General features: G+C 47.1%; 1 protein-coding gene across 1 annotated transcript; it reads left to right on the top strand.

Annotated features, from left to right (window-relative positions):
* The first annotated feature begins 7,748 nt into the window (after positions 1–7,748).
* Positions 7,749–10,632, top strand: LOC134395222 (omwaprin-a-like). Its single transcript, XM_063121343.1, has 3 exons — positions 7,749–7,826; positions 8,494–8,628; positions 10,486–10,632. Exons 1-3 carry the CDS (start codon positions 7,754–7,756, stop codon positions 10,521–10,523), a joined length of 246 nt encoding a protein of 81 aa, XP_062977413.1. The 5' UTR covers positions 7,749–7,753; the 3' UTR covers positions 10,524–10,632.
* The last annotated feature ends 617 nt before the right edge of the window (positions 10,633–11,249 follow it).

An 11,249-nucleotide genomic window follows, 5' to 3' on the forward strand; every position in this document is an offset into this window, starting at 1 on the left:
CCGAAACTCTCCCCACGGCCTGAGTTCGATCCCAGCGGAAGCTGGTTCTCAGGCAGCCAGCTCAGGTCAACTCAGCCTTCCATCCTTCCGAGGTCGGTAAAATGAGTACCCAGCTGGCTGGGGGAAAGGTAACTGCGACCGGGGAAGGCAATGGCAAACCACCCCACTACAAAGTCTGCCAAGAAAATGTTGGCGAAAGCAGGCGTCCCTCTAGGAGTCAGTCATGACTCAAGTGCTTTGCACGAGAGGTTCCTTTCCTTTCCCTACCCTTGGTCACAGTCACATGCAGTTTGGCAATGTGTTGCATTTGGGCAGGATTTGAAGAATGTCTGGAAAGTTCAATTGGTGGGAAGTGCAACCGCTCCGCTATTGGCTGGGCCGGGTTTTTTGGTCACGTTACAGTAATATTATAACAAATGGAAGCTTCTCAGCTGGTCTACATCATGATCAAGTCCCCTGCAAAAGCAATTTAAATGTAACTCTCCGCATGTGAATTGCATTCACACAATTGGCGTCATGCCTTGTTTGGCTCCTATTGGGATGATGTTTTAATTGTGTAAATCTTTAGCATTGCCAGTCTGATGAGGTGCTGTGAGGTTTCTTTGCCTCTATGTGCATCACTTTACATTTGCTTAGTCTGAAAGTCATGTGAGCTTCGGCTATTGGGCTATATAAAAATGCAATAAATAAATAATTTTGTTGACCACTTACTAAGCTTGGAGAGATTCGTTTGGAACTCTTTGAACTCTGCTTTAGTTTCCACTATCCTGAATAATTTATTGTCAACTTCAAATGTAGCTACTTCACAGCTCAACCTTAATTCTAGATAATTTATGAACTTTGAAATCTGTAGTTCTTCCAGATTTGTATCCCTAGAATTTCCATCTAGGAATCCAAGATGTATAGCCTTCTAGAGCGATCTTGTTTATTTCTGGGTCTGTTACCCATGGACCATAGCTAGATGGGGCGATATTCCTGGGATTGTCCGTGTGCATCCACATGATACACATGGCAGAGAGCAATGATCCTTCCCTTTCCCCGGGATCTCACCCTACCCTTTAGACATGGTTTTTCCGTGGCCTCAGGATGATCCCGAGACTGCAAAAAGTGTGGCCCACCATCGTGGTTTGTCCCGTCTCCTCACGGTTACTCGTGAGGAGCAGGGAACCGTGCATAGGGTGCAGACCTCCTCAGGAGCTCTGTGCCCATTGGGGGTGGGATGGGGGAGCAGGAAAAATTGCTTTTAAATTTTTTAAAAAATACCATTTCTGCACGAGCGCTCCTGCGCTCTCCTCCTTTAAGAAAAAACAACCACAAAATGGCGTCCTGTTCTTCCGAGGACGTTGTGCGCCACGTGTAAACAGAGGGGATGATCTCGCGATAACAGTATCGCAAGATCCTCCTCACCCTGCCATCGCACTAGACCCGTAGGTCTAGCTGAGGCCCATGTCTCCTGAATGCAGATGATATCATGCTCCTGCAGTAATTTTAGAAATTCTCTATCTTGTTTATGGGTGCTCCCTCCTGCAGTGTCCCACACGAAATAGGAAAGGCCCTTTTGTTTCATCAGATCTAGATTAGCTGGGGCTTGTCAGTTAGAGGGTGGGGGTGGGGCCCGTTCCTTCTTTAGAATCCAGTGATGAGATAGGAGGGTTCGTGAGGGATGAACTAGAAGTCTGTTTATCCCCATCTCATAGGGGTGCCAAGTGTTTTATCTTCACCTTTACTTGGGTGGAATAGTTCAATCTTGTCAAAGGAATGATGTGATCTGATTACATTAGATTGTTTCAGTGGGACCAGAACAGTCTCTGAATGGTTTGGTGGCAGGGCCTTGTTTGCTGCCAACTCTTCCTTATCCAGGTGTTTCATTGCCTGCCCTCCAAGCTCCCTATGAATCATAGAATTGCAGAGCTGGAAGGGGCCTACAAGGCCATCAAGTCCAACGCTCCAATGATTGGAGCAGGACTTGGCCATACCGCTTTCCTGTTGAACCTCCTCAGTTATTCTACATGCGTTTACTTGTGATAATAAGACAATTCTCCTGGAACTGGCCAGCTTCGCTCTTGCAGACCAAAAACGTAGAGTAAACTTTCTGACTTTGCAGAACGTAAAAAATTAGAAAGCTGATTTCTTCCTATGTATGTTTATTGTATGCTTGTTGTAACCATTGGCTGAAACTATAAAGGCTATATCCATTTTTCTATCTGCACCAGGATAACCTGGCTTTAGTAGTCTATGCTCTGGTAACATCCACTTAGGCCTCAGCTAGTCCTACGGGTCTAGTGTGACGGAGGGGTGAGGACCTCACGATATTGTTATTGTTCAAGAGGCAGCTGGACAACCCTCTGTCAGGGATGCTTTAGGGTGGATTCCTGCCTTGAGCAGGGGGTTGGACTCGATGGCCTTGGAGGCCCCTTCCAGCTCTGCTATTCTATGATTCTATGAGATTGTCCCCCTCTGTTTACATATGGTGCGCAATGTTCTTGGAGCAACAGGACGTCGTGCCTGCCATTTTGTTTTTTCTTAAAGGAGAAAAGCGCAGGAGTTCTCGTGTGCAAATTGTAAGTGTTTCTTTTTTTAATTTAAAAGCATTTTCTCCCGCTCCCCCCACCCCACCCCCGATGGGCACAAAGCTCCCGAGGAGCTGGGACAAACCGTGATGGCGGGCCACACTTTCCGTGGTCATCCAAAGACCGTGGAAAAACGTGACGAAAGGGTAGGGTGATACCCCGTGGAAAGGGAGGGAGCATCCCTCCCTGCTCCCAGGATCCCCTGTGTGTCATGTGGGCACACAGGGACGGTCCCAGAGATATCACCCCATCTAGCTATGGCCTTAGATTATTGAAATGCTCCCTATGTGGGGCTGCTCCTGAAGATGGCTCAGAAGCTGCAGCTTGAGAAAAATGTGGAGACCAAACCGATCATACGGAGCAGAAGATCTGAGCATGTAACGCTGATGCCTCCCAATTGAGCTGCCTGCTTGTATATTTTCAAGCCCCATTCCATAGACTGGTCTTGACCAATAAAACCTTACACGTCCTGGGACCTGAATATCTGATGGGTTGCTTCTTCCAGAGCCTGTCTACACTTGTCTAGATGAAACGTAACAAGTTGGCAGAGATGACGTCAGCAGTCACGTGATGCTGTTGTTGTTACGTTTCTTCTGACTTTTAAAACCGTTCCACTTTCTGTTAAAATCGTTTTAAAACTAACAATGTGCCTCAACCTTTCCTTGTATTCAATGCCGTCTTTCAAAGTCATGTCTCCTGACCATGGTCTTTGCTTCCTGATTAGGACAAGTGAGGGCTTTTCTAGGGGAGGGAGAGCTGGCACAACGCGACGAGGGGGAGGGGGAGGGAGGGCGGTGAAAGAGGGGAGAGGGTTAATTTTTTTTAAAAACCGCTTATCTTTCGGGGCGCACGTGGCCCCTTTAAGACGCTGCAGGGCTGTTCATTCAGGCTGCCACCAGCGCAGACTTACCTGGGAGTAAGCAACGTCGAATAGAGTGAGGATTACTTCAGAGTAAACCTGCATAGGATCAGGCTGAAGAGCTGACGAGATCCACTATTATTAACAGCCCTCGGTAGACGAGAAAGAGGGAGCGCGCGCCAGCATAGGAGCGCGCTGAATCGATCCGTTAAACGAGCCCAGTCAGGGATCCCTGTTTCGTGGGAAAGAAGACTGTGGGCAGATCTACTGAAGTGACGCCAGAGATCCCATCTGCTAGGGTTGGGCTCCAAGAGATCCGGAAGAATTTAGGCGTGGAGAGAGAGGTCCCAGCGGAACCGAAAATGAAGATCTGACCTCGTCTCGATTATTTCGGGGAGTGGAGAGCGAGGGGGGGGATTTCCATCCAAGCAAGCGTGCAAGGGGTGGCGACCTGACCGCACGGCCCCGAGGCAGGCTTCCTCGGAAGCAAGCCCTCCGCAGCAACAGACCAGAGCCTCGACACATTTTTTTTCCGAGTGAAGCAAAGTTCCTTTTGGGTTGCAACTCTGGAGATGTGAACCCTCTCTCTGCCCACTGACCTGGCCGAGACACCGTGGGATTGACTACCGAGGACAGATGCTCAGGAAGATTGAGGCGCACGAGGTCTAGCTCAGAGTCACCGGAAGAAGGAGGTTTACTTCAGAGCCATAATGAAGAACGTTCTAAAGGAGAGTGTGCCGGGGTAAAACGATAGAAGAAAAGGTATTTCGATTGACTGGGCTCAAGTTGCATTTTGTAACGTAGCAAGGGAGGACGCAACAATGCGCTTAAACAACGGTGTAATGAATAGTGTAGATCCTGCCCCAGTATGAGTCTACCCCTACTTGAAGAAGCACTCTGGGTCAACAGTGGGAACCGTGCTTTTTCCAAGAGAGGTTGGGAGGGTGACCACAAGGGAGCGGGCCTATTTGGTGGTGTCCATGCAATTCCGGAACACTCTTTCCCCAGTCATCTTTTCAATGCCAGGTAAAGACTTTCCTCTACTTCTGGAGTTTTGACAGCATATGTTTGGGGCATTTTAGTTTCTGGATGTTTTATTGTCAACTGTTTTTAACTTGTTTTTAAACTCTTTAAAATTTCTGAATGTTAAACCTTTTGTATTGTGTTTTATCATGCTGTGAACTGATAAAACACAATATCAGGCTGGGGTATTGGGCAGTCTGGAAATGTAATAAATAAAATGAATTGTTTCTGTCGCTTTTCTCAAGAGGCCTGCATGGTAGCTAAATAAAATTGATAAATGAACAGGGGCAGGGGCAATAAAATGTGTTAGGAGAATAATTTTGACCCTGGTATGATACAGGCCTAAAACATGGGTTAAAAGGCTGGAAAAAGCTGGTGCCATGACCCCTCAGGCGCACTTTGAACATAGACTTGTTCCCACATTAAAGATTTGGGGAGACTCCCACCCAACACTCATGCCTGTGTATAGGCAGGCAGCTGGTAGGGATCCCTTCATAGAATCATAGAATAGCAGAGTTGGAAGGGGCCTACAAGGCCATCGAGTCCAACCCCCCTGCTCAATGCAGGAATCCACCCTAAAGCATCCCTGACAGAGGGTTGTCCAGCTGCCTCTTGAAGGCCTCTAGTGTGGGAGAGCCCACAACCTCCCTAGGTCACTGATTCCATTGTCGTAGTACTCTAACAGTTAGGAAGTTTTTCCTGATGTCCAGCTGGAATCTGGCTTCCTTTAACTTCAGCCCATTATTCCGTGTCCTGCACTCTTCATCTTCACCTTCATCTTCAGTGCTTTTGCTCTGTGACCCTGGCTGGAGAAATACCTTTTCCGTGGATGTCCGCTAGATAAGGATGAAGCAGGCCCAATGGAAGACACGTACAATTTTTACTGAACGTTCAGGTAGATCAAAGGAAGCGGATGTGTCTGTATCTTGTTATTTCTCCCCTCTATTCTAGCTAAGATAGGGACAACCGCCCGCCTCATTCTCCAACCCTTTTGAAACACCGCAGACAGAGATCTCGGGGAAGCTGACAAAGCACGGCTCGAAAGTTGACCATCTTACCCAGATATTTGTCTCCAGACGCAACTGATACTCCAAGGCTTGCAGGGATTCATTTCAGACTGCAGAATGACCCATCCCTCTATGATGGTGTGATAAGGGGAAGTATTGCGTTGACGTGATGTGAAATTTATGCTTTGGTGTACAGTCATCCAACGCAATTAAAATATTTTCATTGTAATCACTAATGAAGGCACATTTTGTAGACACCCAGCCTATTATGGATACTAGGGCTGTGCACCGCCTCTGGTCTGAACCCCAAATCTGGAGCGGATCTGGGTGATTCGGACACTCCCGAATCAGATCCGAACCAGTTTGGGCGAAGTCTGGGGCAACCCGAAACCAAAGCCAATTGGGTACAAAGCTTTGGGCCACCTCGGCACTTCGGAGGCAGCCCCCTGTCTCCGCCATCTGCCACCCTTGCGTCTCACCACTTCCACTGCCGCCGATGCATAAGACGGCGGCAGCAGAACAGGTAAGTGGGGAATGGGGGGAGGGCGGCTTGCCTGCTGTGCTGTCCGCCACTGCCACCGTCTTGGCATTCAGCGACTTCCACTGCTGCTGCCGCATAAAACAGGAAGTAGGCCACTGCATACTCCCTGTTTTATGCGTCAGCATCAGTGGAAGCTGCCGAACGCAAAGACGGCGGCGGGCGGCAGTGCAGGTAAGGGGGTGATTGGGGAGGGGGCTTACCTGTTCCGCCACCACATGGAAGGAGTTGGACACAGCAGTCATCGAAGAAATTGCAAATTATTACTGATATTCCCTGTAAGATGTTAGTAACAGGAAGCAAATCCTGAGGTTTTAAATACCTAAAGGGTCCCCACACCCTGCAATGAATTGGGCAGGGGACCTAACTCCAGATCCACAGTGGATTCAGATGATTTCAGATTTCACAGCAGACTGGCTTTTTCCAAGACACACAGATTCCGTGAACTTGCAAACTGATGTTTTACTTTTGGGGGGAATTTCCACAAAGCATATTTGCACAAAACTATGGGTAAGGCTGAAGGACTCGTTGACTCTCTAATTACTCCAAAGTCCAACATCTCCTGGACCTCTCTTCTTATCTCTACAAGCAGTTTCCCATTCATCCCATAAACAGCTCTTCAGATGGGTGGATAGTCTCCAGTATTAATCACATGACCAATGAAGTTAGATCTACCAGGATTAAAACTAAAAAGGTGTGAAAACTGCTGTAGAATTTTCAAGATGGCCACCTGAATTTGTGTGGGTGTGCCCTTCTGCCACTTTATCTGATCAAGACCTCCTAACGATCTTGATCTATTTTATTTTCATTATCTGTCAACAGTCAGATGGTACACTGGGACGTCACGAGAATAAATAAGGTTTAAGGGTGTGGATATGCATAACCTTAGCTTTTCCTCCATTAGATTTGGATATTGCTGTTTTTATGCTTTTAAATTTTTGTATATTTGTGTTTAATGTTCACTGTTTTAACTTTTGTAAACCGCCCAGAGAGCTTCAACTATGGGGCAGTATATGAATGTATTAAATAAATAAATAAATAAATAAATAAATAAATAAAAGTGGTTAGTTCACATTTGCTCTTAACCACATAAGCTCCGTTTCCTTACCTGGAAGACCATCACCTTGTGACCTATATCAACGTTTCGGAACCTGGTTTTTCTATCATACTGCTGCGTTTGTTTTTGCTGCTCGCTTTGAAGTGTTCCTCAGCAGCAAGCCAGCGAAGAGCAGAGCAGCAGCTGTTTTGACTGCTCTTGCTGCACAGTTCTTTAGCCGGCCAAAATTACCCACGCCGACCACCACACAATATGATAAGCCATGATGGGCTAAATAACCCACTCTGCAGACCGTGGGTTATCAAAGTGGGTTATTTAGCCCATCATGGGTTATCGTGACGTCCACACTCAGTCACTCCCCAGCATTCTGTTCATCCTAACTTAACTGGGTCACATTTTAACACAGAAGCCCATACACTGATAATAGTGGATGTGTTATGGGAGCAACGGCCCTTTTGAGGTTTCCTTATCCAGATTTGGAAATAGGAAGCACGTTGTGCAATGGTTCCTCTGGATCTCACCTGAGAGATGAGTATCTCCTCCTCCTCCTGCCTTGCACAAGAGGAGCATTTGCCAACGTTTCCTGTTTCTTTTGCTTTCCTGTTTAGCCGACGGGGGAGGGGCTGCCTAATTGTCCTGCTGGGATGGGATATATAAAGCACCTGGGGAGCGTTGGGTGAACACCACTCCTGCCTCATCATGAAGTCCGGTGGCCTCGTCTTCCTCCTCGTGGGGCTCCTTGCTGTCTGCGCCGTGGTGCATTCTGCCTCTCGTGAGTGATTCCCTTGATGGCCCCACCTCAGAGCATCTCTGGACAGGCTCATTTCCCCCACGTGGTTGCTTTGTGCTTGGAGCTTCCAGGGGGATCACCTCCTCTCCCAACCCTACCAGATGTAGCATTCAGTGGGGGATGTAGCAGGCGGTGCAGTGCCAGGGAGGGCTGACTGCTGATTGACCTGGGTGGAGATGTTGAGGAGGCTCCGCAATGCACCCCGTGGCTTCTGGCTCTTGTTTCGGCTGCAGCAAACCAGGGAGTTGTAATTCATGGGTAAGAAGCAGGAGAAGGGGGGGTGATAGGGGAGGGGGATTGCCCCTCAGGGGACTGACTGAGACTGGCTATACATGCAGCCCAGAAGGCCAGCAGGCACGACAAGGAAGTCTCTGAGGCCCACCCCACCCCTGGACGGAGCCCGGCATCCAGAGAAGCTGATGGTCATCACAGGAGCAGAGAGCCTGTCCCAGCTCCATATCCAGGCTGCATATCCCTGCTTTGGCTCTTTCCCAGAAAGACTGGGCTGAGGCAGGACAGGTGCTGTGCCCAGGAAGGAGGAGGTGCTCTGGCTGCTGCAATACGCAGATCTGCTGCGGTCCTTCTTGCCCGAGGGAAGCCTTTTTTTGAAAGCGTGTCTCTCAGCCAAAGCATTGTTTTTGTATTGCAGAGAAGCCTGGACGCTGCCCTTTCTATCCTGCGGTCGTGAGACCACCTTGTGTAAAGGAATGTAGGAATGATTTCGAGTGCCGAGGTCCAAAGAAGTGCTGTCCAGTCATGTGCTCGATGAAATGCGTAAATCCAGGTAAGATGCTAAGACCCAGGGGAAAGGCTACTGGAGGGCTCTGGTGGGTGGGGTTTGAGGTAGGGTGACCATATGGAAAAGAGGACTGGGCTCCTGTTTCTTGAACAGTTGTATAGAAAAGGGGATTTCAGCAGGTGTCCTTGGTATGCATGCAGCACCTGGTGGAATTCCTATTAATAATATTAATATTATATCCTGCCTTTTCCCCAATACTGGGATTCAAGGTGGTTTTACAAATTAAAACCTGTACATTTAAAACATATAAATGGAGATATACAAAAGTTAAAAATATAATTAAACACGCTGCAAATATTAACACATTTCATTCTTCTTCATCATGATAGTTAAAGCTGCAGGGGCCCTGTCCTCTTTTGTATCTGGTCACTCTAGTATAGCTAGACTGACAGCTGAGGGCAGACGTTGCTTGCCTACAAATGACACCTGCTGAAATTCCCTTTTCTATACAACTGTTAAAGATACAGGAGCCCCGTCCTCCTTTCCATATGGTCACCCTATTTGAGGACAACAGCCCTGTGCAATTGGTGTGCATTCTTGCTTCTCGGAGGAGTGCCTCTTGCCTTCGGGTTGGCACCTGAGAGATCACCCATGATACTACATAGAAACCGGAGAACCGGGCCATAGCTACATGGTTTGCATGCGGAAAGTCCCATTTCCATCCCCAGCCTTGCTGGGTAGCGTTAGGGGAGACCGCTGTCTGGAATCCTGGGCTGCTGTCCTCAAATAGGGTGACCATATGGAAAGGAGGACGGGAGGTTGTGGGCTCTCCCACACTAGAGGCCTTCAAGAGGCAGCTGGACAGCCATCTGTCAGGGATGCTTTAGGGTGGATTCCTGCATTGAGCAGGGCGTTGGACTTGATGGCCTTCGAGGCCCCTTCCAACTCTACTATTCCCTGATTCTATTATCAATCCCTCCATCTTGTCTGGATTGAGTCTCAGTTTGTTGGCCCTTGTAGTCCTTTGCTCTACCTGAGCACTCAGAAGATCATCCAAACCTTTTTTTTTTTTTTGCCTTTTTATAAAAGGAAACAAGTAACATATTAGACAGATACAAATAAAACATTCACTAGTATTTTATGGATTTAAAAATCGTATTTAAACAGGTTTTATTCACCAGTATCAATATTTATTCCATCATGTCAGGATTGTCAGCATTATCCAAAACTATCTAGCAGATGTAAGAACTTGGTTTAACAGATATTATGTTTACATTTAACAGATATTAAACAGGGATCAAACTATTCTGAAAGCAGTTTGCTCATAAGTAAAATTTAAAAGTGCAGGAAGAATACTGGAGAGGAGATATATATGGATTTTAAAAATCTCTTAACGTCAATTGAAGCATAAATTAAACAAGAGACTATAATGACATTTGCCTCAGGGATGCATAAAACATAACAATGAATGAAAGACAGAAACTTCTCTTTTGATCTCTATTGAATGAGTAGTGTATTTATGTGAACTCTGAGGGCTAAATCCATTTGCACAGTGCTTTGAATGGGAATCTTCAGTGACTCAAATGGAACTATTTAAATTGACATCAACAGAGAATCTAGTTGACTTCAGCTGGACATAATTTTCTTTGTTTGTTATAACTATTTTCATACTAGGAGTTAATGAGTCATTGTTAAAAAGAAACTGGATTTCAGACCTTCGCTACCATAACTGACAAAGTATATTCAAGCTTTGAGGAACATCCAATTTTTCTAAGACTTCATTTCCTGAAGTCTTGACTAAATGACACACAAGTGTCCTTAATTGTGCAATAACAGCCCTGGAAATGTGTTTTCATCCAAACCTTTCTGTGTGTGACTAACACACTTTTCTTTTCCCAACAGATTTTAGTGATGCAGAGCCTGAAAGCCGCATAGGATGAACTGTCTTCAGTTAAACAGGGACCCAACATGTGAAGGCCACTTCCACACATAACACATTGGCCGGATCCAGCACAACTCCCTCTCTGCAATAAAGTTATCCACACTTTATCTGTATACTGTAGCGTCTTGTTCTTGAGCCTTGAGTTCTTGTGTCTTTCCCAAATGGCGTTGGAAAGGGAGGATGGGAGAAAGGGTCTTCCCATGCAGACTGTGGACATTCTCAAATACCATCTGCAGCAAAGGAAAGCTTTGCAATGGGGTGGAATCAGTAGAACTGTATTGGAAGTAGGGCTGAGCATGGTTCCCCCCCTGATTTGCCTTGGAGGCCATTTTGGAGCCCCTGAAATGGCCCCGATTCACCTCAGAGTGCTTTGGGGGGGGGTTGCCCGCCTCATCTTGGCACCAAAGCCAAGGTGAGGTTCAGGGCCCCCGAAGTGACTCGGTCTTGCGGATCCCTGGGTACTGGCCGCAAGTCTTGGTAGGAGTCCATTCGACTTCCACCTCCGTGCTGCCTCCCCCACCCCCACCCCAACCCACAGCTGCTGCCGCTGGGACTTACCCACTCACCTGCTGCTGCACCGCTGCCACATTGCAAATTCTCCTGCAGAATCTCTCCAGGCTACTCTGACGTTTGCCAAAGGTGTCTGAACAGTTCTTTCCTCTTATACCTTTACTTTTAATTGTTTCCTTAGGTAAAATATTATCAAAATTAACTAGATCTGAAC

Source organism: Elgaria multicarinata, chromosome 1, assembly GCF_023053635.1.
Source record: "Elgaria multicarinata webbii isolate HBS135686 ecotype San Diego chromosome 1, rElgMul1.1.pri, whole genome shotgun sequence".
NCBI lineage: Eukaryota > Metazoa > Chordata > Lepidosauria > Squamata > Anguidae > Elgaria > Elgaria multicarinata.

Coding starts and splice junctions, on each gene's coding strand:
- LOC134395222 (XM_063121343.1), top strand. CDS start 7,754: ATGAAGTCCGGTGGCCTCGTCTTCCTCCTCGTGGGGCTCCTTGCTGTC. Junction 7,827..8,493: donor CGTGGTGCATTCTGCCTCTC/GTGAGTGATTCC, acceptor TTTGTATTGCAG/AGAAGCCTGGACGCTGCCCT. Junction 8,629..10,485: donor GATGAAATGCGTAAATCCAG/GTAAGATGCTAA, acceptor TTTTCCCAACAG/ATTTTAGTGATGCAGAGCCT.